Source organism: Myotis myotis, unplaced genomic scaffold (genome assembly GCF_014108235.1).
Source record: "Myotis myotis isolate mMyoMyo1 unplaced genomic scaffold, mMyoMyo1.p scaffold_m19_p_21, whole genome shotgun sequence".
Lineage (NCBI taxonomy): Eukaryota > Metazoa > Chordata > Mammalia > Chiroptera > Vespertilionidae > Myotis > Myotis myotis.
In genome coordinates this window covers 12,076,736-12,103,911 of record NW_023416326.1, presented here as the reverse complement: position 1 = coordinate 12,103,911, position 27,176 = coordinate 12,076,736, and the positions used below count along the sequence as shown (strand labels likewise).

The window sequence follows — 27,176 nt, the reverse complement described above, 5'->3', positions numbered from 1 at the left end:
GAGCAACCACTGAGCAACACTGGCCGGGACCCAAATTATATTTAAAGCAAATGAACGAGGAAAAAAATGAGGGACTAGCATGGAAAATGGTGAAAACATTTTGCATTTTTATGTGGCTACTTCCTGGCTGAATACACAGTAAATGAAGGGCTGTTAGCAATGACTGAATGTACGGTTATTTAGAAACCAGAGCAATAACTTGTGAGGAAAGACCAAGAATGCTGATTAGCTTTTTCTCTGCTCATGAACCAGGCAAGACATTTTGGGGAAGTGATAGCAAATAGACAAAACCAAGCCAACAAAACCAACACAAAAGAACTTGAACTTGCATTTTATCTGATTGCATAATAACAACATAATTCTCAAGTTATTAGGCACCAACACTCAAAATCATGAAATTCCCCATATAAAATAATGCCACCATACGCTCCTCAGAAACACACATTTTGACTTGAAGGAAGATCCTATTTAAAAGAGATAATTTATAAGTATGAAGTGAAGAACTTCTAACTATGCTTTGTGTCAAAATTAGCTTTTTTGTTTCTTTCCACGAGTTGTTATATAAGCTACATAAACATAAAAATGCTATTAAAGCCTGACCAGTTTGGCTGAGTGGATAGAGCGTCAGCCTGCGGACTGAAAGGTCCCAGGTTCGATTCCAGTCAAGGGCATGTACCTTGGTTGCAGGCACATCCCCAGTGGGAGGTGTGCAGGAGGCAGCTGATCGATGTTTCTCTCTCATCGATGTTTCCAACTCTCTATCTCTCTCCCTTCCTCTCTGTAAAAAATCAATAAAATATATTTTTTTTAAAATGCTATTAAATAGGTAACAAAGTCCTGAAAACCCATGAAAATTCAGGTGCCACTTCTTGATTCATTGTTAAAACTATCACTAAAGTTTTTTGTTTTGGGGTTTCTTGTTTGTTTGTTTGTTTTAAATACTTTTATTGATTTCAGAGAGGGAGGGAGAGGGAGAGAGAGAGAGAAACATCAATGATGAGAGAGAATCACTGATGGGCTGCCTCCTGCATGCCCCACACTGGGGATCGAGCCCGCAACCCACGCATTGCCCTGACCAGGAATCGAACCATGACTCCTGGTTCATAGGTGGATGCTCAACCACTGAGCCAAGCCAGCTGGGCTAAAGTTTTTTTGTGTGTTTTTTTTTTAAGTTAACTTTTTTCTTTGCTTTATGTCTGTTCTTGATTACCAGTGTTCTATTTTATACTGTTAGCACACTAAATTTCAAATTTGTTTTAAAATGTATTAGCTTTGAATAAAAACTCTTCATGGGTATTAAACATAGTACTATAACATTAGTTTGAAACTAACCACTGCATTAAAATGCCTAATATTAAATGGCCTCTGATGCTTACATAAAAATTCAAAATAAGATCAAAGAAGGACAAACATTAGGAGTCATTTATAATGCAAAACAAAAATTTTTTGCCAACCTCAAAAATTAAACAAAATCACTCATATTATCATTGTGCACTGCATTTTTCTTTCTTTCAAATAAAAAGTTAGCCTGACCGGCGTAGCTCAATGGTTGAGCATCGACCTATGAACTGGGAGGTCACAGTTGATTCCTGGCGGGGGCAAGTTCCCGGGCTTGGACCCCAGTGGGGGGCGAGCAGGAGGCAGCCGATCTGTGGTTTTCATCACTGGTGTTCCTATCTCCCTCTCCCTCTCCCTTACTGTCTGAAATTAATTTTTTTTTAAAGTTAGAAGTGATTATTTCTGTATCTAACCTTTCTTGAAACATGAATAGGGTGGATACCTTCATTAAGACCAATCCTTTTACTCTTGCAGTGTGGATACTGAGAATGTGGGCAGTTTTTAATGCTGCTGACGATGGGGACAATAATGAATAACTCTTACAAGGTTTAGAGTCACTTGAAAATAAACTTTCTAATCTCCTTGAAAAATCCTTCCTTTGCTGCAAGTACCGAGCATAAAGAGCAGCTAACATTTAATGAGTGCTTCTTAGCGGCCAAGCACTGATCTTTACCCTCATTTTCTACCAGAGTAACCTGTAATTATTTTATTTGTTTGTTGTCTTAATCCAGGGGCTCCAACCGGACAGGAATTTTGTCTAGTTACTTATTGTATCCCCAGCACCTCGTATGCCTAACAGATAGTAGGCACTCAATTAATAAAAGGCCCTGGCCGGTTTGGCTCAGTGGATAGAGCGTCATCTCGTGGACTGATGGGCCCCAGGTCCGATTCCAGGCATGTGCACGGACCTCAGTGGCAGGTTCAATCCGCAGCCCTGCGGGCTGGGTGCGGGAGGCAACAACTGATGTGTCTTTCTCACATCAATGTTTCTCTCTCCATCTCTCCCCTTCCCTTGCATGATCTCTAAAAATCAGTGGAAAAATATCCTCAGGTGAAGATTGATAAAATAAAATAAATAAATGAGTCAGCGTTCTATATGCATTAAATAATTTTTTAAACTATTGGTCATGCTCTAGAGCAGGGGTGGGCAAACTTTTTGACTCGAGGGCCACAATGGGTTCTTAAACTGGACCGGAGGGCCAGAACAAAAGCATGGATGGAGTGTTTGTGTGAACTAATATAAATTCAAAGTAAACATCATTACATAAAAGGGTAAGGTCTTTTTTTTTTTTAGTTTTATTCATTTCAAACAGGCCAGATATGGCCCACGGGCCGTAGTTTGCCCACGGCTGATCTAGAGGGTTAAGAAAACACAATACAAAAACACAATAAAAATAGAATGGTTTACTCTAGTAGAATATTCATTAATGAAACTTTTCATTTAGTATATATACATATCCTATATAATAAAAGGCTAATATGCAAATTGACCGAACAGTGGAACGACCGGTCGCTATGACGTGCACTGACAACCAGGGGGCAGATGCTCAACACAGGAGCTGCCCCCTGGTGGTCAGTGCGCTCCCACAAGGGGGAACGCCGCTCAGCCAGAAGCCAGGTTCACAGCCGGCAGGAACCTCTCCCGCCTCTGCGGCAGCACTAAGGATGTCCCACTGACGGCTTAGGCCCACTCCCCACCTAAACGATCGTCGGACATCCCCCGAGGGCTCCCGACTGTGAGAGGGTGCAGGCTGGGCTGAGGGACGCCCCCGCAGGGCACGAATTTTCATGCACAGGGCCTCTAGTACATATATATGTAGGTATATATACACACAAATATAGTGTATAATCCCATATAAAATGTATTTCTTACTGATGAGAAACAGTAAGAAAAGTCTGAAAATGATTGCTTTACACGGATTACTTCATTTGCTCCTCACAATAACCCTGTAAACACCACCATAACTGTCAAATAACAGAACCAAAGTTTCTAGATGTTATTATATCATGATGTCCAAGATGAAAGACTATCTACAAGTATGGACTTCTATAGATACTCATTCATTAGTACTACACTAAGAAAATCTAAATGAACTAAATGAGGTTTCAGTCATAGTAATTATGACACGATGAATAAAGGAAAACAGGCTTTTCAAAGGAGCCTGGCTGAATCTAACACCTGGCTCTGTCTCTGTGTGGGCTTTGCCCTAACTTCATGTCTTTACAGCTCCACTTCCCCATGTGTAAAGTAAGAATATTCGTAAGTTTGACGTTTTAAATGATTTAATGTATGTAAATAGCCTAGACCAGTGGTCGGCAAACCCCAGCTCGTGAGCCACATTCGGCTATTTGGCCCCTTGAGTGTGGCTCTTCCACAAAATACCACGTGCGGGCGCGCAGGTACCGTGCGATTGAAACTTCGTGGCCCATACGCAGCAGAAGTCTGTTTTCGGCCTGGGTGAGTCTATTTTGAAGAAGCGGTGTTGGAAGAAGTGGTGGGTGTCAGTCGGTGGGGCGATGGGAGACCCAGCACAGGCGGGCCTCGGGATAGGCAGCAAGGGGAGGTGCGCCTGATTCATGCAGAAGTTGAGGATGGGAGAGTTGGAAGGGGTCGACCTCAGCCAACGTACCTCAATCAGATTGAGGACGTTTGTAGCAAAGGCCAGCTTAGGAGGACCCTAATTAAGTTCATAACAATGTACCTACCTATATAGTTTAAGTTTAAAAATTTTGGCTCTCAAAAGAAATTTCAATCGCTGTACTGTTTGATATTTGGCTCTGGTGACTAATGAGTTTGCCGACCACTGGCCTAGACCACTAAATAAAGCTGCTGTGATGAAAATAATTATTGGTGTTGTGTGTTGTTCCTGGTCCAATAAATCCCATTCAATCCCCTACTCCGTAACTTGCATGTGTACAAAGTATGAATTAGGAACTTATGAAAGAGCAAAGTGTGGGAACTGGGCAACAGTGGCCTCGAGCAGAGCCGTGCAAGAGTTTCTGCTGGCGCTGGACAACAAAGGTGCTTAAGTCAACATCAGGGAGTTGGACAGGTGACCCAGGGAATCAAGGGAAACGCCATTGGTTAATAGTAAAAGCAAACTTTCTCCCTCCCTCAAAAATCACAGCAACACCCATCTTCTTCCTCCGCGTCCTGGCTGGGGTGGGGCCCGTTGGGGTGTTAGGTCAGGCACCTGGCCAGCTCCCGCCCACCAGGCCCTGGTCCCCTGGGGGTAAGGCGCGGGGTTCAGGGCAACTCACCCCGGAGACTCAGCTGGTATTGCCCCAGAGACTCCTCCAGGTTGGAGTTCTCCAGGGACTTCTCCATGCGCAGACTCGGGGCCCCGCGAGAGGAGTGAGGTGGGACAGTGTCCAGGGATCCCCTCTCCGAGGACAGGAGGCCTTGGCGCCCCAGCAGGACCCGCCTGCTTCCTGCTGCGGCTGTCAACGGGGAGCCTGGAACCCCACTCAGAGGGTCTCAGACTTCCCACCCACTGGCCCTCCTGGTGGATGACGGGACTTGTGGTTCACAGACTGCGGGCTTGCAGCCTCGACTTTCCCGGGAGCCCGTCCAAGGCCACTACAATTCCCAGAGGGCACCGCGCCCCGAGTACACAGGCTGCAACGGTTCGCTGGCCGGATCCAGTTGCCAAGGGACTGTTAGGAGGCTCCGCCCTTTTCCTGGCTTAGTCCTGCCTTCATCCCATCCTGCTGTTGGACCTCACCCTACTGACAGCAAGGCCTGGACCCTTCGACATGTGCATGCAAGCATCCGAGCCTTGAAGCTTCTCAAAGACGCAAATAACAAGCTCTGCACTCTTCACGACGTTTGTCAAAAACGGCCAAATACATTCTCAAGAGAAAGCAGCTCTAAACATCTCCCAAAGAGCCTAGATTGTGAAAGGCGGCTCACACTACAACTCCAAGCATGCCCAGCAACCCGACCTCCCCTTGGAGTTGGCGCACTGCCCGCTGGGAACTGTAGTCCCTGTGAGTTGCGGCGCCCGCTAAGCCCGGGGTCCTTCTTCATTGTTCCAGCGGGTCTTGGAGGCACGCGTGCGCAGTAGGACCTGGGAAAGCCTGCGGGAGACCCTCTGCACAACCCCTTTCATTGTCTGCTCCTGGCGCCTGCGCAGTGAGAGGCCGCCGGGTCGGAGCCGGAGCGGGGATAGGGCCGGGCTCCTCGCCCTTCCCCAGGCGCCTGCGCACTGGCCGCCGCTCCTGCCGTTACCGCTATGTGTGGGGCGTGTGTGGAATAACGTTATCGCCCAGCGGAGCCGAGAGGCCGGGACCTCCATCGCAGCCACAGCGACGACGACGACAGGGTGCGGGGAGGACGGCGTGCGGAGACTCCCGGGACGCGCCGCGCCCCGCCTTCCCCGACCGGCGCCTCTCTCCGCGGTGAGGGGTGAGTGATGCGCGCCATCGCCGGGCTTGGGCGCTGCGGGTGCCGCCGCCGCCGCTTTCCACATCCTCCTCCCCGGGTTTGCAGCCCGGGCCGCGGCCTCGGCCCTTGGCGGGGCGGGGGATGCGGGGCGGGGGACCGGGGACGCTTCCCGGATGCTCCGCGCTGTGCCGCCACCCCCCACGCACCCGATCGGGGGGTGGCCGGGCGCCACTGCATCCCAGCCCCCCCAGCCCCCCACCCCCCGGCGCCCCGGGGCCCGCCGCCCCCGCCGCCGTATGGAATCCTGTCCGCGCCCTCGGCTGGGCTTTGTGCATCCTCCCCCTCCGCCGGGGCCGAGCGGGGGGCGCGGGCGGCGCCGGGAGGGAAGGGCCGGTGCGCGGCCGCTGCCAGGGGTTCCCCCGGATCGGAGCCGCCCGCAGCGCCGACCCCTCTTTGTGGTCGGCTCCGGGCTGTGGGGTGCTCGGCGCGGGGAGCCTTTCGGACGCGGCGGGAGGGCGTGGAAGACGGGGTGTCACGCACCCCGCGCCAGGCGACGGCGCCCCGCGCGGCCTCGGCCTCCGTGGAGAAGCCGGGGGGAGGACCCGGCGGCCTCATTGTCCTGCGACTCCGATGTGGGTCCGGGATGGTTTCCTCGCGTGATGGCCCGGGGGGAGCCCGGTCCCGGCGGCGGACCCCGCCCCGGGCGGGAAGATGTGGGGTTTGTGCCCCGAGTCCTCGAAGCTCCTTGGCGGGCGGCCGGGTTTTGTTAAATAAATCGGGGAATGCGAGGTCCTGGAAGACGGGGCGCCAGCGCCCGGGCGAGCACTGCCCAGGCGATCGATGCAAAATGACTGTTTAACGGGGACGACGGGCTGGAGGAAGGGCCGGCGGCGACCTATTGTGTAGCTGGGGAATGAATGCAGCTGCAGAATTGTTTTATTTGTGTGTGTGTGTGTGTGTGTGTGTTGTCTTTTTCCAGTGGGTTGGGTAACGCATGCTACGCTTCTCAGCGAATAGATTAACATTTTGCCTGGTTTTTTTTTCTTTTTTTTTTTTTAAAGCAATCAAAGCAAACCAAAAAATAAAAAATAGACCTGGTACATGTCGATGTCTGAGTTTGCTTATTCCTATTTTTATTCTCTTGATGAAAAGTCACTCCGCTCCGAGCGAAAGGTGGTGCGGCAGATTGCAAGGGTCTCTCTTTCTCAAATGACTTGATCCTTGCAAGCTTGCGATGCTTCCTTGCTCCGACCGACCATGTGCTGCTGGGGTTAAAACAAGCCCGGGGGAAGGAAGGAGGATGCGGAGGGGGGTGGGGGGTGGGGGGGTGATGTGAGCGGGGTTGCGTTATGGGTACAGTATCTAGATCCTCACTGATGAAACCCTTCCTGGGACTGCTTCCAGGATTGAGGCATTCAGCTCAGGAAATAGGACGTTGCAAGTTACAAACCATCTTGCATTTTTTTCCCCGCCCCTCTGGGTGGTGTTTCTAAGTGACCCTAGGGCTGCTTTTTGAGGGCTCCCTGGCTTGGTAGCTGTTGCGTCAGTTCGCTGTTTTAAAACCGAAGAATCTCCGTGCACTTGACTGGCAGAGGGAGACGCTAACATTTGAAAAGTTGACCGACCTGTCTGTGAAACGCAAACTTCCAGGGAAAGGCAGAGGCAAGGGGCGTGTAAGGAGAGCCGCGCTCCAGCCTGGGAGTGGGCTGTGCCTGTCAAGTTCATGGTCACCCCAGTTGTGCTCATCTGATCCTTTGTAATGTGAAAACACTTCTACTGAAACAGAACTTTGGTTTTAGAAATTAACTTAGTGAGGTAGGGAAAGGTACCATAACACGGGTTTTTCATAAAAACAGAACCGTGGAGATTTTTCCCCCCCTGCTACTTGCTAAGTAACCACATTTTAATATTTCCTGACATTCAGTAGTATTTTGTAGTACGATCAGCTCTGTAAACTCGGTTAAAAATAAAATTGCCACAAAAGGACCTGTGAGGCTCATTTTTCATCCATCGATGAGTTATATTATTTTAAGCAAAAATTTACCTTTGAGAGAAAAATCTGTGTTGAACTTTTTACCAAAATTAAATGTATGCTTTCTATTGAGTTGGTTTTAGGATCAGGTGCTTTATGTTGTCCTTTTCATTCTTATCCTTAAATTCTACTTTGCACTTAGTAGACTTTGAAAAATAATTCAATCTTTCTCTTACATTTCAACTTAAAAATAAACTAACTAAAGTAGGTGTGTGGGATTATATTAAATCGCACTTGAAATGTATTTCACTGGTAAATTTCACGGTATTCTAAAATTACCCTGTATGGAAATAAGTAACCATCTGCATGTTTATCTGAGCATTAGAATAGTGAAAATTAGTGTACATTATGCCTATTCATGCAAATATCAGGGTGCTTCAAAATTCTGTGCTTAGTGATTTGGTTTATTTGTCCCAAGTATCAGATTCTTCTTTCCTCTTGACACTGAAAAACAACAACTTGTTTTATTGTTGCATCTGATAGTAATCAGATATGACTCATCTAGTCCTGAATGCTGTATATGTTTAAAGTTGTCAACATGTTTTTTGTTCAACAAAATCTATTTCTGAGAAATAATTTTTGCTCTTTCAGTTAATGAGTAATGTTTTTGTCTTCTCTATAGCGAACACTAGAGGTGTTAAACTATCCTAATGAATACCTTACACACAGCATGATACTAAATTGTCAACTAAAATACCCGTTCAGTTCAAATTATACTGTAAGTGTAACAAAAGAGTAATTGCATACCATCTGAAAGCCCTCCCTGGAGAAATAATGTTGACTGATCATTCCATGTTGATGTGCTTCAGTAAGAAATGGGTTTCCTCTTATGGGGAGAAATCTGAGACCATCTTTATTTCATAACCTTTTGTTAATGACCAAGATTTCTAATAGTCAACTACACTTGGTGGAATGGGTTTTAATTTACTAACTCATATATTCTTGAGGGAAGTGCAAAGCAATGAGTTGGCCAATGTGAGCAATACAAGAGAATAAGAAAACATCTGTCTGGGGGTAAGGTTAATAAAACTGGATATATAGTCCAGTTAGCTGAAATGATTGTCCAACAGCATATTGTAAATTTTTTGGCCAAAATGAACTGATACAGCCAATATGTACTGAAGGGTAAAGCCCACTTTTATGTCGAACAAAAATAGAAAGGAAACTACCAAAGTAAGATTAAAGAAAGCCTTACAAAAAGTACCAACATGCAAATACTAGTAGGGATTGTACAAATATATAAGTGGAAAAGAATCCCAGGCATGCATTAGGTTTGAAAAATGAGACATAGCAGAAAAGTCATTTAAGCATAACAATCATTAATAAGTAAGATAGAAAATATTACTCTTTGGAACACGATATGTATTACATAAATGAGTAATCTATTATGTATTAAGCACTAAGTGCCAGGCAGAGTGTGTGTGTGTGTGTGTGTGTGTGTGTGTGTGTGTGTGTGTGTAATTCATGCAACAGTACTATAAATAAGGTATCATTTTCCAGTTGAGACTATCTGAGAACCAAAGTTAGTGAATAATTTTGTTTTGTGTCACACATTACTAAGGGGTACAACCCATAACTGAACCTTTGTCTTTTTTAGTAGGTTCAAAAGGCAGCATTGCTTCCTTTCTGATTCATAAAATTTTAGACTTAGAGGAGATTTTAGAAGTAATGCCATGTCTATTACTATTATCCCTGAGATGTTATTGAATCCGGCTTCTCCACAAACAGCACTCCCATGAGAAAGTGGGCATAGGATGGCTCACTTCACTTTTGCAAAGTATGGAAAGATCTTACTTAAGTTGAGTTAGTATCTGCTCTGTCTATATTCTGTAACTTCTTCCCGCCGGTTGCAGTTCTGTCTTCATGAGTGAGATGCAGTAAGCTTTGCCTCACTATACTGATCCTTGCTAGGCCTCCTCTTTTCTAAGTTAAATATTACAACCCCTACAACTTCATGTGATATGGTTCCCTTTACCGTTCTCATCTGTCAACTACAGTCAGTTTTGTCAGTGCTATGCTTTCTCTGATCTGGTTCCCTATTTAATTCTGCAGTTATGGTCTGAATATAGTGCGGTGAAATTATGTCTTTCCTTAATTTAAGCAGTGCACTTGGGTTTGCGGTCTCCAATTGTGTTAACTCTTGAATTACAGGAAAGTGAGAGAAAAGATGTTACGTGGCTTTTCAAGTCATAGTTGTGCGCGTCAAGGGATATATATAATATCCTTTTTTTTTTTTTTTTTTTTTTGCGATTCTGATTTCTTCTTTTCTGATGTGAAAATGACCCTTCTTTATGAAATGATAGTGTTAGGTGGTAAGTTTCTTTGCACATTTGTCTTGGATTCCTTGGTTTGGTCTTAATGTTCTTAAATAAACAATAAAAAGTTGGCAGCTTGATATTGTTTCTTTGTTTTTTTTTGAAAAATTGGTCTGGAAACCACTGATGTCCACATAAACCAGCATCTTTTTTATGTTAAGATTTCTCCCAATCTGTATATACACGTACACAGTGTTTTGGAAGCAGTGCTATTTACCTTTAACTGTTTTAAAATCATCTCTTTGAATGTAGCCAGCGTCAAAACTTGTTGAGATCTTCTTGAATCATGATTCTGTCATCCAAGGGATTAGCTTCCCTTCCTGGCTTTTTGACATTTACAGAATTAACAAGCCAGCCCTCTTATGTCTTTATCCTGGCCGTGTACTGGATATAGCCAAGGACAGCCTGCAGATTTATAAATAGAGTGAGTGTTGCATAAATGAAATATGCTGGAGGTAAGCGCTGACACAAGATACCAAAAACCGTTGAGATATTTTTATTTTTTTTAATTAAGGAGGAAATCATGCTATCTTCTTCATGTAGTTATCCTTTCAGTAAATTTTTTTTCAATTCAATTTTATCAATTTAAATCTTAATTCACCCCTTCTCTTTTACATAAATGATAGCCTCTTTATACAGTATTCTGCGCCTGGACACGTATACTTTAGAGAGTGGTCAGGGGACATCTCACTCTGAGAAGGAGACATTTAGCAGAGACTTATTCTATATAATAAAAGTGTAATATGCTAAGTGTCCAACCTGTTGGTCAACCATTGGGTCAACCGCATGACCAGTCACTATGATGCGCACTGACCACCAGGGGGCAGATGCTCTTTGCTTGCTGCTGGGGTCTGGCTGATCGGGACTGGGCAAGAGGGCCATACAGTCCTGCATCTTTAAATAGGGTCTCTCTCACATTGATGTTTCTCTCTCTCTCTCTCTCTCTCTCTCTCTCTCTCTCTCTCTCTCTCCCTCTCCCTCTCCCTCTCCCTCTCTCCCTCCTTCCCTCCCTCCCTTCCACTCTCTCTAAAAAGTCAATGGAAAAATATCCTTGGCCCTGGCTGGTTTGGTTCAGTGGATAGAGCATCGGCCGGTGGACTGAAAGGTCCCAGGTTTGATTCCAATCAAGGGCACATGCCCGGGTTGCGGGCTTGATCCCCAGTGGGAGGCGTGCAGGAGGCAGCCAATCAATGATTCTCTCTCATCATTGATGTTTCTATCTCTCTCTCCCTCTTCCTTCCTCTCTGAAATCAATAAAAATACATTTTTTTTAAAAAAAAAAAAAGAAGTGCCCAATGAGGTAATGAGTGTGGTGTCCCAAAAGCCAAGTAAAGAAAAGTACTTTCACTTACAAGGAATGATCAGTCACCTGTAACACCTTTAATCACCTCAATACTTCTTACGGAAGCAGGCAGTATCCTCTTTCCTTCTCAACTGTCTCTGAGAAAGTAATTTTTATTTTATCAATGGGGTATTCACAATATCCTCTCCAGAAGCTACTACATCTCAAGCTCTGAACAAAGGTTTCATCACGAATCGGCCTCTGCTGCTTGTTCGGTGTAGGGAGTTGGCTGCTGCCGCTACAGAGAGCAGGAGAGGCCGAGCTGTTCAAGGAGATCTGCTATCAGAATTGCCCGAGAATCCCCAGTTGTGTGACCTTGAACACGTCGCTTTAATTTCAGAAGCTCAGTGTCTTCACCTATAAAATAAAGCTCATGGTAGTCCAACTGTTTTGAATAAAGAAGTGAGTTAGATGTAAAAGACAAAAATGAAAGGTATAATTCCAGGTAGGATCTCCTTCCCCCTTTGCCCCAAGTGTGGTACCACTTGAGAGTGTTAGATTGGAGGGAATGTGTTGGTCTGGTGATAAAGTATTTTTTCCTTCTGAGTCTGTACAATAGTTTCTTACTTCTGCGTCCCATCCCCATAGGCGGTTTTGGCGCATCATCTCATAATGTTCTTGGGGTGGAGAAGAGGACATGATGCCGGAGGTAGGCTTTGAGATAATAACTTGCTCTACTCCATCGATCGCCAACCTTTCTGACCTCACGGATCACCTGTGGTCCACAGACCACCAGTTGGCGACCGACGCATCTGTACTCATCCTTTAATTCTAGGCAGAATGCTATATAATAAAAGGCTAATATGCAAATTGTCCCCTTGACTGGGCGTTCTACCTGGAGTTCAACCGGGGGCAGGGCCGGCTGGCCAACAGCCTCCAGCCCCTCTCCCTGGCTGGCCTGGCCCTATAGGCCCTGACTGTCGTGGGCCGGCCAGACCCCACCTATGCACGAATTCATGCTCTGGGCCTCTAGTGTCTAAATAACGAGAATGAAGTCAGGCTAGCTTACTTTTTCCAAGGCAGGCATGGAGAATTTCCCTTTTTTAACTGTTGTTGTTTTTTGTTTTATTTTTTGGAGGGGTTTTGAAGGTGTTTCAGTAGATAAGGGTTTGTCACATGCTACATGGAATAGAAAAAGTACAGATTCTAAGCTCAGGGTGAGGTTAGGGGTCTTGGCCTCCAGGCAGCCAGCTGGAAACTGATTTGAGGAAGCAGATAGGGGAAATGAACATAGTTGATGATGTAAGGGAATAAAATTTTATTTGGGTTTTTGTTTAAGCTGAAGAGCTATTGAATGAAACATACACTGTTTCTCTAATCTACTAATTCTGAGATTTCCTTTTGTAGGAAATCCAGGAGTAAAATATTTGTTGTCAGTTTTATTCACTAACTTCCACTTCTACTATCCTCTGCCCTTCACCTATGTGGGCATTCTGTGCTGGGCTGTTCAATAAAAATAAGGGCCTTTTTGCCTGGCTGGTGTGGCCAGTGGTTTACCATTGACCTATGAACCAGGAGGTTAGGGCTCCATTCCCCTCAGGGCACATGCCCAGGTTGTGGGCTTGATCCCCAGTAGGGGGCATGCAGGAGGTAACCAATCAATGGTTCTCTTTCATCATTGATGTTTCTATTGTCCCTTACCTCTCCTTTGAAATTATGTATATATTTAAGAGCCTTTTCTTGAGGTGAGAAAGTACAGTTTGACTCTAACAAATTCCAAAATGGTAAAGAGCCATTGTACAAAATCAGGAATGTAAAATTTGTAAATTGGAGAGCTGGAAACAACTAATGAAGGGTACGTAAAGTAAAATTTAGAAATTTTGTTTGAGCTCTATTACAGAATTACTTTCTCATTAGATTATTTGAGTTTTTCTTTGAGATATAGATATGGATATATACTATATACCCTAAAAAGTTTACTATATGACAAAATTCAAATATAATTTCAAATATCACTTCTTAAAAATGTATAAAAATTTGGGTGCACCTTCTATGCTGGATCCGACATAAATAAAGAAAGCAAAAGTAAATGTTTATCAAGCACATTAGTATCAAAAATAGGGGTAGAGCCCTAGCTGTTTTGGCTCAGTGGATAGAGAGTTGGCCTGCAGACTGAATGGTCCCAGGCTCACTTCCAGTCAAGGGCACATGCCTGGGTTGCAGGCTGGATCCTTAGTAGGGGTGTGTAGGGGACAGCCAATCAATGGTTCTCTCTCATCATTGATGCTTCTATCTCTCTCTCCTTCTCCCTTCCTCTCTGAAATCAATAAAAAAATATATATATTTTAAAAATAGGGGTAAAATAAGGGCTAATGTCCAGAGCAGGGGAGAATAATTAAGATATTTATGAATCAGTTCATAGGCAATTCTGGGAACAAAAATTATTTACTTCTTTTCATATTTTGAGTATGTTTATTTAATCATATAAAAGTGTCTGATCTAATTCCCCCTAGGACATGAACATAGAATTAATGAATAGATAAGAAATGTAAGATTATTCTCTCTTTTGATAGAATTCTCAAACATCTAATGGAAGCAGTAAACTAGTTCAATTAAAACAATTAACAATAAACATGTTAATAGGACTTTCTGAAATATAAAATATATTTTTCTTATTACCATAGATTGGTCTTTAGTAGTGTGACATGGCTTTATCTGTTTAATAGAGCCAGAGGAAACCATTCTCAATGAAGAGTTGCAAACTACATGGGGAAGATGAGGTCACAGGAAGGCAGGACCCACATTAATTTTTTTGCCACAATCGCTGCATACACTTACATCTGTTTTATAAAACACATGTATCAGTTTATTTAATAAACACTGTCATCACAAACCTGCTGCAGAAAAACCAGACGGTGTAGTCATTGTCTGTCACAGATGACTTTGAGGCTGGTCCCCGACCTTCGGATAAACACACATAGACGCAGACGCCTATCCTTTGTCAACATGATGTAAATCAAGGGGTGCTTTGCACAAGGAACAGAGCTTCGTGGTTTTGGCTCTTATTTCCTCGCTATATGATATTGAACACATCTTTCTTAAAACATATTTTTATTGATTTCAGAGAGGGAGAGAGATAGGAACATCAAAGATGAGAGAGAATCATGGATTGACTGCCTCCTGCATGTCCCCTACTGGGGACCGAGCCCACAACCTGGGCATGTGCCCTGAGTGACTTCCTGGTTCATAGGTCGGCGCTCAACCACTGAGCCACACAGGCCAAGCTGATATTGAACAAATCTTTAATCTCAAAGTCTCATGTTGTTCATTTGTAAAAATAAAAGGCATACTAGTAAACAATATCATTTCTGAGGTTACTCCCCAATTTTTAAAATAATATTGTGCATGTGAAAGTTTAAAATATTATTTAGTTTTCTCTTTATGGCCCATGGTGTCACAAAGAAACTAAGAGAGAGTCAAAGGAGTTGGAGGGTGTGTGTGGTATGTAGAGATGGACTAAAAAAGGAAGGAGAGGCTGGACAGAGCAGAGAGAGAGACAGCACTGAAAGAAGGTCTTTGGAAGGTAAACCTTTTTATCATATCCTCTTCATTTGGGCTCAGAGCATTATCTTAAAAGACCAATAATCTCTTTTAGCTGCTCGTTTTGTTCTTGTTGTTAATCCTCACCCGAAGATATTTTTTCCATTGATTCCTAGAGAGAGTAGAAGGGAGGGAGGAGATACAGAGAGAGAAACATCCATGTGAGAGAGAAACATCAATTGGTTGCCTTTCACACACCCCCCCACCCCCCCAACCAGGGCCGGTGATCTATTCTGTAACCTAGGTACGTGCCCTTGACCTGAATCGAACCCGGGACCCTTCAGTCCACAGGCTGATGCTCTATTCACTGAACCAAACCAGCTAAGGCTATTTTAGCGGCCTTTTTATCCTCAAACTTGCAATAGCTCTTCCCCAAATGAAATAAATGTCAGTAGGGAATTGTTCTGTAGTTAGACCCAGAGATTCCCTTTTAAAAGAATTGCCTTCTCAGAAATATTCCCACTACAAAATATTTCCGGCAAACAGTTGCAGACCTCATGGAATTCTGGTAATGATGGGACTAATCACTCTCAGCATCAATAGTCTCATGAATAATATATGAAGATAGACTTAAGATATAGGAACAGTTGAAGTGATTATTGAATCATTGCGGCCAAAAGATAGCCTTGATTTGCTTATATAATTTACTAATTTGTATAATGCTATATACCTTTATAAATGAACATATAAAGCTCTTTACACTCTTTGATCAGATCAAATTATTTTCAACTCATTTTTTGTGTGTATTATTAGCCTATTTGCATGTGTGTATGTATTTATATTCTGTATGTGTGAGGTATTTAAATAATGCCATCCTTAATGTTAATCTTGTTTGTAAAGCTGAGCTAGCTAGAGTAGCCCCTATTAAATATATGAATATTTAAATTTAAATTACTTAAAATAAACAGTCTCCGAAGATGCCTTTGCCACATTTCAAATGCTCAGTAGTTCATATGTGGCCAGTGGCTTATGTATTAGACTGTGTAACTATGAAACCTCTGTCATCCTAGTTTTATTGCTCACAATTTAGGCTAATAATTAACAACGTATTATTAGGCAGCAAACAGGTGCATTTCTGATGCAGTTATAAAATCTGTCCTTGCTGAACACATACTCTGAGGCTTGTGAGTTACTCTGCACGTTGATTTTGATTCCAGTTTCATTGTGTTGTGCTGATACTGTGGTTGGAATGATTTATGCCAACCGCCCAAGCAGTTAGTGTGTAGTGAGTAAGGGAGAGAGGTGGTGACAATGAACAGAAACAACTTTTGAAGGACACGTTAGGCAGTGATAGGCCTGAAATTCATTCCACCCAAATGACAGAGCCAAGAGAAGAAAGAAAGGTGAATGCTGGCTTTCGGGGTCTTACGGACCCTTCACTCCGCTGCTTTCCTCCCTCCATCCGTCCCTCCTGTACATGCTGTTGGCACTTGGTTGAGACAGTTTCGTGCCCCTCTGTCTGCTCTTGGTGATCTCGGACCTGAAAGGTTTGTTGGATCCATAGTTGTTCAGTGAGCCTAGACCAGGGGTGGGCAAACTCTGTGACTCGAGGGCCACAATGGGTTCTTAAACTGGACCGGAGGGCCGGAACAAAAGCATGGATGGAGTGTTTGTGCGAACTAATATAAATTCAAAGTAAACATCATTACATAAAAGGGTACGGTCTTTTTTTTTTTTTAGTCTTATTCATTTCAAACGGGCCGGATCCGGCCCGCGGGCCGTGGTTTGCCCACGGCTGGCCTAGAGTGTTGACAGTTCTTTCAGATTCAAGGTTTCTGATCCACGCAGTACCCCCGTTCATAAATTTGCCTCATCCCTCTAGTTGGGTCAGCCGATTTTTGGTCTCTTAATATACACTCATCGAGTCTGACTTGTCCGTGACTTCTCAGGGAGAGAATGTTCAAGCCTGCTGGTGGCCAAGCAGGAGAGTACGAGGTAGATTGAAAATGGACTGAGTTGTCCATGAACTGTCAGTGTTTGTTGCTCAAAAAGATAGTGTTATTAGATAAAAATATATTGCTTTTTAGTCATTTTCGAATTCATTTTTAAAAATATGTTTTCATTGATTTCAGAGAGGGAGAGAGAGAGAGAAACATCAATGATGAGAATCATTGATAGGCTGCCTCCTGCACGCCTCACACTGGGAATTGAGCCCACAACACCGGCATGTGCCCTGATTGGAACTGAACCATGACCTCCTGGTTCTTAGGTTGACACTCAACCACTGAGCCAGGCCTGCTGGGCAATTTTCAAATTCTTTAGCCAAATCTGAGTCTGTAAGAATTGGGATCACTAGCTTCATTTGAAAGTATACTTGAAAAAATGTAAAGGGGACTGTGGTTGTGGAAAAGCCCCCTAGAACTTGGTATCTGAAAGCCCAGGTGTGAGTCCAGATGGCTGCTGTTGGTTACTGCTAGATTTGTGACCTTGGGTAGTCATTTGACTTCATGGGAAAAAAGTTTCTCCCATGCTGGCATAAGGAAAATGAAGGAATGAAGTGTAAGCACCTCACAGAGTTACTGGCACAAAGGAAGTACTTGATAAATGTTTGAATCAAAGTCTTAATCGACTTGCAGATGTCAAGCAACAAAATGAATTTTTAACCCAGTTGTACAGTTCTACAAAAGAGAGCCAGTCAGCCTGTACATATTTCATAAATTGGCAGAGAAAAGTTGGCAAGAACTTTTAATGTCTAGATAATTTATGGGAAAGTGTAACTGGTTTTCTCATGCATTTTTTAAGCACTTTATAAAATGATTTTTTGAAGAAGTGATCTTTTAGTAAATCACTGACTTTTCCCATCAAATCTTCTTGAAAATACTTAACAAACTCAGATATAGACTATATGACTATTGATATTTGTCATGCCATCTGCACTTATCTTTTATTTAAAAAATTTAGTCAAATATTACTTCACGCAAATCTTGTAAATTACTTTTTTTCTCAATATGTCTTTGCTTTGACTGTTTTTTAAATTAAATACATACATATATTTATATGTGGCAGATGATAAAGGCAAAATGTGTAGCACTCATTCCAAAATAATCATGAGTCTGTGGAAGCAAAAATTTTCCCATCTCCACGTTTGTTCACACGAACATAGAACAAGTATCTTGGTAGGTATCCAAAAATAGCACAGCTGTGGATTTATTTCTTTGGATTCGCTGTACAGTTTCTAGTGGGGTGGAGATTTCAAAGAAATATTTTTTCCCCCAAGAGTCTATTTCACTATCTGTCCCAGGTCACGTTAATTACATAGCAGAGCTGCCTTTGTCAATGTTTCTCCATGTATGTCACTTTCTCAGCGATGCTTCCCTGGACCACCCAGCCACCCTGCACCTGTTACCTCATGCTGTTCTCTGTTTCTCATGTTCCTCTCTTCCCATTGTCACTGGAGTTGTTTTATTTATTTACTTAGCTTCTGCCTATTATTGATTCTATGAGGTGAGGGACTTTTTCTGTCTTGATCATCACTTTCTCCCTGTTATCTATAGTGCTGAGTACTTAAATACTTGTGAATGGAGAAAAAAAATGATCAGTTCTTTTTATAGTACTCTATATAATGGACTCTCTTCTGAAATTGATCTGTTATGTCCGTTTTCTAGAACTTACGTAATTTTTCTGGTTAAAAAGTTAAGCGCGTGCGCGTGTGTGAAGTTACTAGAACATTATCTGGCACATAGTAAATGCTACCTATTATAAATTAAAAGGTTATTTAAAACTATGGCTATTGTTTTTATAACTTATGATCAATCATAGCTATACCTTATTTGATCTTGAGTCCTTAGCTGAAATGTAACCCTAATAATTGATCCATTTCAGAAATATGTGGGGATGAAAGGCGGACACTTTAGTGTTGAGGATATTTTCTGTTAAGTATTTAGTAGGGGGAAAGTGTTAAATATAAATCCTGAATTTATACATTTGTTTAAAATTTATCCACTTATCTTTTGGGTATTTTGTATGAGGGATAAAAAGACGTGGTATTTATAGCAGCTTTATTCATAATTGCCAAAACTTGGAAGCAATCAAAGATGTCTTTCAGCAGGTGAACGGATACATAAACTGGGGTACCTCCGGACAATAGAATATTATTGAATGCTATAAAAAAAGGAGCTATCAAGCCATGAAAAGACTTGTAGAAACCTTAAATGCATATTACCAAGTGAAAGAAGCCAATCTGAAAAGGCTATGTACTATATGATTCCAATTGTATGACATTCAGGAAAAGGCAAAACTATGGAGACCATAAAAGACCAGAAGTTGGTGGGGGGAAGGGTGAATAGGAGGAACACAGAGGGTTTTTAGGGCATTGAAAATACTCTAGGATACCATAATGGTGGACATGCCATTATACATTTGTCTGAACCCATAGAATATACAGCAGCAAGAGTGAACTATAATGTAAACTGTGGACATTGAATGATAATGATGTGTCAATGTAGGTTCAACCATTGTGAAAAATGTATCACCGATGGGGGTGTTGATAATGGGGGAGACTGTGCATGTGTGGGGGCTGGGGGTTTGGGGAAATCTCTGTACCTTCCCCCTCAATTTTGCTATGAACCTTAAGCTACTCTAAAAAAGTCTTAATACTTTTTTTAATATTTTTTTTATTGATTTCAGAGAGGAAGGGAGGGATAGAGAGAAACATCAATAATGAGAGAGAATCATTGATCGGCTGCACACCCCACACTGGGGACTGAGTCCACAACCCGGAATCGAACCGTGAGCTCCTAGTTCATAGGTGGATGCTCCACCACTGTACCATGCTGGTGGAGCTAAAAGAGTCTTAATTTAAAAATTGTTTTGAAAAGACATGATAGAAGTTACAAAAGCCAATATGTCAGTTGATGCAGTAGTTTAGTTCATTTTCATTTATAAGCTTTACTGCTGGTTCAGGTGACAATTTCAAGAGGTGAACTTTGTTCCTTTTTCCCCCTTGTTTTGAGTTTTCACTTATTTTGTTAGGAAAATCACATCTTCTTTCTCCTACTATTTATTCATTCAGGAAATATCGAGCTAGCTAGGCACTGGGCCAAGCCCATGGAGATCATTGGCACACGTTCATACCTCCTGGTACTAGAAGAATTGGCACGTGGATGCATAAATAGATAAGACTTTATGAAAGTGAGAATTGCACAGGTTAGAGGAAAGCATTTTTAACTGTGCAGATTGAGTCTTAATGTGAAGTCAGTTATTTCTTCTCTGCAAAGTTGGGGGTAAGAGAGGTTCACTCCTGTAAAGCCATCTGGCGGTGAGTCAGCCAGTTTAATTGCCAGAAGCATAAGGATAGACTACCCTTAACATGTGGCTCAGCTCAAGTAATTGCATACAATGAAGGTCATTTATGTAATAGTTGGTCCCGTCCCCCCAAAAACCTAACCCTCTGAGTAAACAGTCCTTGCCCGGGTTATGTGATGTTTATTCTATAGTTCTGTGGGAATGTCGTTATATGTCAAGTGCACTTTTGTTGCCTATCTCAACAGCTCTCAGTAGTAATTAAGATCATTCAGACTCTTCTTGCTCTCAGTCCTCAATTTGAATTATAAGTGATTGGAAGCAACTTTTTAAAATACAAGTAAACGCTGTAAAGTCTATATAATGTTGAAACTTAGGAGTACAGTGAAGCTGTGTGCTCTGCCGAATAGCTGCATAGTGTTTTGTTTTTTTTAATTTAAAGCTTAAATATTAAATGTTTAGTTCATAGATCAAGAAATGAGCTCTGCGTCGGCCTGCGGACTGCAAGGTCCCAGGTTCGATTCCAGTCAAGGGCATGTACCTGGGTTGCGGGCTGTGGGAAACTGTTTATTGCCTTCACTATCTGATAAGCATAGACAGAGAACTCCCCGAAACCCCCCGAAGGCTGGGTGCCTTTGAAGACCTAGCAAAGCTCGGAGCTAGGCGCCACCTCTGTTTGTCCACACAGTGGTAGCTGAAACTGCTCCCCCATTTATTATTATGTAAATCCTTGCTGATGGGCTAGTCTGCCTGTTGCAGGGGGTCACCTGCCTAGGGCTATGCTATAGGGGCATCCCAGATCAATAAAAGCTTGGTGAGGCCTGAGCATAGAGGAGAAGTCCTTCGGGACTTGCCGCCTGGTCCCCCAATATTGCAAAATTATCTCGTGTCTTTTTCTCTCATTTGTTGTGCGGCTCCTCTTTCAGATACCGAACCCTACTCCACGCGAGTCATGGAAGGAAACACTCGACAGCGGGCACATCCCCAGTAGGAGATGTGCAGGAGGCAGCTGATCGATGTTTCTCTCTCATCAATGTTTCTGACTCTCTATCTCTCTCCCTTCCTTTCTGTAAAAAATCAATAAAACCATTTAAAAAATAAAAAAAAAATAAAATTAAAATTAAAAAAAAAAGAAATGAGCTCTGATCTATCAGAACAGTCCCCTTTAAAGGTAATTATAGCTAGTAAGAACATAGACCTGGGACTGCGAAGCCGGTTCAGTGTTTACCTCCATCTGATCTCCAGATGTCAGAGCTTTAAGCTTTTGTCAGAGAGCTGCCTATGACAAGGAGATAAAGAGGAAAAGAGAGACCACAGAATGAGGCGGGGCCAGTAACTGGGATCTGATGGCTAGATCTGATTGGATCAAAGTTTCAATGACTAATTTTTAGCCTCTTCTCCCTGGAGATTTCAAGATGATCTTCACCTCCAGGAGATTTGTAGCAGCTCCAGAGCTCATTCATTCATGAAAATAGGTTTTCGGTCACTAAGGTGAACATTGGAGTGGGCTCTGAGGATACAGGGCTGAAGAAATGTCTCTGTATTTCAGATCTGCACTTGGAGTTATACCACCACCAGTGTTCCTATCCCAGTCTGGGGCAGCGGCTTCCTGTTTGTTCTAGTATCACCTTCGGCTAATCCCTCTCATGACATCTGTTGGCCTGCATGCCTTAGGACTGAGTTCCTTGTGGCAGGTTGTCTTGCTTGCTTGTTTTGTGAAACCTAAATGCTCAGAGTGCCTGGACTTGGTAGGGGCTGGATGATATACTGAGGGCCTGGCTTCAGGTTGTATCTTGGGTCCCTATCTTTTCCACTTACTCTCATTCAACCACTTGGAATCTGGGCACATCCTTTGTCTTGCTTGCTTGTTTTGTGAACCCTAAATGCTCAGAGTGCCTGGACTTGGTAGGGGCTGGATTATGTACTGAGGGCCTGGCTTCAGGTTTTATCTTGGGTCCCTATCTTTTCCACTTACTCTCATTCAACCACTTGGAATCTGGGCACATCCTTTTGTTGATGACCACATAGGTGCAAGAGGGCAAGCCCAATGGCCCAAGCACAATAGAGCCTCTGCTTTCAATTACATCTACTGACGTCATCACATTGGCCCAAACAAGTCATGAGTCAGGATTATGGAATGGGAACTTAGACCCCATCTCTGATGGAGAGAGTTCTGTATAAGAACTGAGAGAAAGTAGCTTTATGTTATATCTCACTCTCTCCTACTATAGATAAGATATAAAAGGACCCAAGATCATTGTCCCAATAAATAAATAAAAATACCCCTCACCTTGAGGATTATGTGTATTTTTGTTTTTCAGAAAATATGTATTTTTAATTACCTTTTAAGCCTCATTGAAATTCAAAATTTATAAAGAGCCATAATTTTTTTTATATTATCATCTATATATATAAAAGGCTACTATGCAAAGTGTCCTTTTGGGAGTTTGACTGGGAAACCGGGAGTTTGATCACTCACTATGATGTGCACTGACCACCAGGTCGCTGTGCAGAACATGGCAGGCAACCAGCAACAGTGGTGGGTCGCTGAGGGAGCAAGGGAAGAAGCAGGCAGGGAGGTGGGGAACCTGATCGGCCCTGATCGCTGGCCAGGCCTAGGGACACTACCTGTGCACGAATTTCGTGCACTGGGCCTCTAGTGTGTTTATATTGGAGTTATATATTACATACTTGTGTATTATATAATTGTACTTGATATTGTCTGAATACTTAATGTTTTTCTTATAGCATAAGGAAATGCTTATGTATTGCTTTGTGATTTCAAAAATGTTAAGTAACTGTTCCTGTTTCCCATGTTTGACTTGGGTGTTTTAGTTTATTTAGGCTAATTTGATTTCCTTTTAACACATCTTACTTTATGTGTGTGTGTTTTTTTCAGTTGTCTTAAATAATTATAAAGCTATTGACCTACTTATTAGTGTCATGTATTAAAATTATTCTGCCTCGAAAACGCAGCATGCAAATTATATACTATATTTAGATTGGAGGTTTTTTTCTTGGGTAAATATTTTTGATTCTCTGTTGCTTCGCCAGGAAGTACATATGAAACCCTAAAAGCCAGTTTGACAGAAAGTAGACAGATGGAAGACTAAGAACATCTGTGCTGAGGAGTTAGGTATTTAGTGGAAGATTTAAGAATCCACATAAATTGACCCTATCAGTTACATAAGCTAAAAGGGGATAAGAGTGTTATTAGCCTTATAGAAAATATTTGCCTGTTTTGTTGAAATCCATTGTTTCATGAATGTGTAGATATTTTTATAGTACATCGGATTTTTGCCTTAACACAGAATTCTACATTTCATAGGATTTTGCTTTAATGTATAGATATATTTCTTATTGCAGAAGATCTCATTTCATTGTAGTCTAGTTTGCTTCTAATTAAATTTTAATGGAATGTACTAATTTATGGAAAAATATTTACAAGTTCTATTTTTTTATTTCATAAGAAAAAACTATTGAGTAGATCCTATCATTCTTCTCATTTTATAGGAGACATTACTAAGGGATGTGGGCTCAGGAACTTGCCATGGTCACGCAGAAGAAAAGGTGGAAGAGGCAGGAGTCGGACTCTTACCTGTCCACCTGTCTGACTCCAAGGTTTATGTTCTTAATGACATAGCCACTTCCTCTAGGACAACAGTTCACAAAGCTCAGCCCCGTAGGCTTCTGGGAGTCCCCGAAACATTTCAAGGTTATGAAGTTAAAACTATTTTTGTAATAATATCGAAACATTATTTTCCCTTCTTATTTAGTGACATTTGAACTGATAATACAAAAAGCAGTGGTGCGTAGAGTTGCAGGCTCCTTAGCATAGATCATGACATTAGGACCACACTGTACTGATAGTGATTGTGTTCTTCACTGCCATGTCCTCGCAGTTAAGAAAAAAAGCTGGTTTCACTTGAGGATGTCCTTGATGAAGTGGTTAAAATGCTTAATTTTATTTAATCTTGACCTTTGACTCACATCTTTTTTATATTCTGTAGGACTAAGTGAAGGCACATATAAAACACTTATACTATGTATCAAAGACCATGGTGGTCTCAAGGAAAAGCATTTGTGTCATTATTTGAGTTGCGAGCTGAACTAGCCACTTTTCATAGAACACTGTTTTTACTTGAAACACTGATTGACAGACAAACTATGATTTGTACACTTCAGTACAGATGCGATTCAACTTAAGATGGAGTTACATCCTGATAAATCCTTTGTAAATTGAAACTATAGTAAGTTGAAAATGCATTTAATACACCCAACCTTCCCAGCATCATAGTTTAGCCTACCCTGCCATAAACGTGCTCAGAACATTTATTTTATCTTACAGTTGGACAATTACTTACCTTGAGTTTCATCTCAAGAGTAAGTGCCTTCCTCCTTTTTGTCATCAGAAGCAGAAGACATGTTTTATAGACATGATGGGGTGTAAAAACACAAAACATGGTATCCAAAAACCGCTGTCAACACAGTACACCATAGGGTACCCGTTGTTTATCCTTTTCATCACTGGCTGGGAGCTGAGGCTGGCTGCTGCTGCCCAGCCTCACAAGAGAATATCGAACTGCATGTCACTAGCCCAGGAAAAGATCAAAATTAAAAATGTGAAGTACTGTTTCTACTGAATGTGTATAGCTTTTGTACCATCTTAAAGCATAAAGTTGAAGAATTGATAGAATTTTTGTGGCCAATAAAATTTGAGCTTTCAAGAAAAAAAATAAGAGCCCTAGCTGGTTTGGCTCAGTGGATAGAGCGTCAGCCTGCAGACTGAGGGGTCCTGGGTTCGATTCTGGTCAAGGGCACATGCCTGGGTTGTGGGCTTGATCTCTATTGGGGGAAGTGCAGGAGGCAGCCAATTAATTATTCTCTCTCATCATTGATGTTTCTATCTCTCTTTCCCTCTCCCTTCCTCTCTGAAATCAATAAAGATACTTAAAAATAAATAAATAAGAATTTCAGAAAACTCGATCCTGCTACCATGAGCTTAACAGTAAGTCCTGATTTTAATTATTTTTTTAAAATATATTTTATTGATTTTTCGCAGAGAGGAAAGGAGAGGGATAGAGAGCTAGAAACATCGATGAGAGAGAAACATCGATCAGCTGCCTCCTGCACACCTCCCACTGGGGATGTGCCCACAACCAAGTTACGTGCCCACAACCAAGTTACATGCCCTTGATCGGAATCGAACCCGGGACCCTTCAGTCCGCAGGCCGACGCTCTATCCACTGAGCCAAACCGGTTAGGGCAGTAAGTCCTAATTTGATGTAGCAGATAGATCAGTTCTGTGATGTAAAGCAAAGCAGCATCTAACAAAGCCAATATTACCATAGGCTAATTGATACAAGCAGAAGTTAAGTTTTTATGGCATCTCCTCAACATTTATAACAAATAAAGGATGCTATTCCAAGACCTGCTGTACTTAAAAACATTTCTAATGAGATTAATGATGAAATGTATGGATGTGATGTTTTTAAATTATATGTTGTGCCATTATTTGGAAGATCTGTGAACTCAGGGAACCAATATTATCCAAGTGACCAATGCATGATATTAAAAAAAAATCCCTTTAGAGTAGAAAATGGATTTTCATATAACATACTAGAGACTCAGTGCACAGATTCATGCACCAGTGGGGTTCCTCAGCATGGCCTGCGGGGATCATGCCAAAACCGCAGTCCAACACGGCCTGCCGCTCCTGCTCATCCCGGGCCCACTGCGCCTGTTGCTGCTGCCGCTGGGTAGGCTCGCTGCTGCTCTGCTGCTGTCGGGGCTGCGGCAGCCAGCTGTGAGCCCTGTATCTATCTCCCCTCAGTCAGCTGAGCGGCACTCCCACAGTGGAAGCGCACTGACCACCAGGAGGAAGCTCCTGCATTGAGCGTCTGCCCCCTAGCTGTCAGTGCACATCATAGCAAACAGTCCAATGGTCATTTAGGGGCTTTTATATACATAGGTTATGTAAAGTTTCATATTCCATATTATAAATAACTTTCATGAAACTACGACTTGTGAAGTTTTGATGTAGTATCAGAGAAAACTATCTACAGTTATTTGAAAAGACTATTAAATTCTCTGCCCTGGCCTTTATGGCTCCAGAGGTCACCCAAGAGGTCACCGGTTTGATTCTGGTCAGGGCACATGCCCGGGCTTAATCCCTAGTAGGGGGTGTGCAGGAGGCAGCCAATCCATGTTTCTCCATCATCAATGTCTCTGTACCCTTCCTCTCGCTCTAACGTCAATACAAACATATTTTAAAAAATAAATAAAATAAACTTTCCTTTCCCAACAGAATGAAGGCAGGTATTTCAAGTTAAACAGTATATGATAGATTGAATGCTGAGCAAATATGAAAATCTACTAGTAAGTCAGACATCATAAAGATTTTTTAAAATGTAAAATAGCCCGTGGTTCAGTGGTTGAGCGTCAACCTATGAACCAGGAGGTCACGGTTCGATCCCCAGTGTGGGGCATGCAGAGGCAGCTGATTCATGACTCTCTCTCATCATTGATGTTTCTATCTCTCTCTCCCTCTCCCTTCCTCTCTGAAATCAATAAAAATACATTTTTTAAAAATAAAAAATAGTCCTACTTTTCTCAGTAATTGTTTTTCTTTGGAAAAAAATAATTTTTATTAAAATGTTAGTTACATGAAATTGATTATTTTAAACAAATTGATGAATAACCAGTTTCTCAGTTTTCATTTCTAGTATGGTAAACATATAAAATTCATATAAACAAAATTCTTTTTGGGATCCTTTTTTGGGAGTGCAAAAGAGTCCCAAGAACAAAAGGTTTAAGAATTGTTGCTTTAGAAAAAATGTATAAAGAAAGTAAACTTTCTGTAAGGTCAGAGAAATTGAAATTGATGTCTTTGAAAATGTATTCAGTAATCTACACTTGGCAAAAATCAGCAATTTCTTTGGTTTCCCTTGTCAGTCCTTAATCAGATATAAAATATATTCA

The 27,176-nt window shown here is 42.2% G+C and overlaps 2 protein-coding genes across 13 annotated transcripts in view; one reads left to right on the top strand and one right to left on the bottom strand.

Moving 5' to 3' along the window:
• Positions 1 to 5,064, bottom strand: part of SDCCAG8 (SHH signaling and ciliogenesis regulator SDCCAG8) — a 206,577-nt gene extending 201,513 nt beyond the window's left edge. For all 3 annotated transcript variants that reach the window (XM_036355092.1, XM_036355091.1, XM_036355093.1), the window contains exon 1: positions 4,600 to 5,064. In XM_036355092.1, coding sequence (XP_036210985.1) covers positions 4,600 to 4,666 — 67 coding nt within the window. In that variant the 5' untranslated portion in view covers positions 4,667 to 5,064. The remainder of the gene's footprint in view (positions 1 to 4,599) is intronic.
• Positions 5,065 to 5,432: 368 nt separating this feature from the next.
• Positions 5,433 to 27,176, top strand: part of CEP170 (centrosomal protein 170) — a 100,123-nt gene continuing 78,379 nt past the window's right edge. For 9 of the 10 annotated variants that reach the window (XM_036355087.1, XM_036355089.1, XM_036355088.1 and 6 more), the window contains exon 1: positions 5,433 to 5,746. The gene's annotated coding sequence lies outside the window, so the exon portion shown is untranslated. Of the gene's footprint in view, positions 5,747 to 26,502; positions 26,574 to 27,176 lie in introns of all 10 variants that reach the window. The other variant, XM_036355081.1, reaches the window with a different exon arrangement.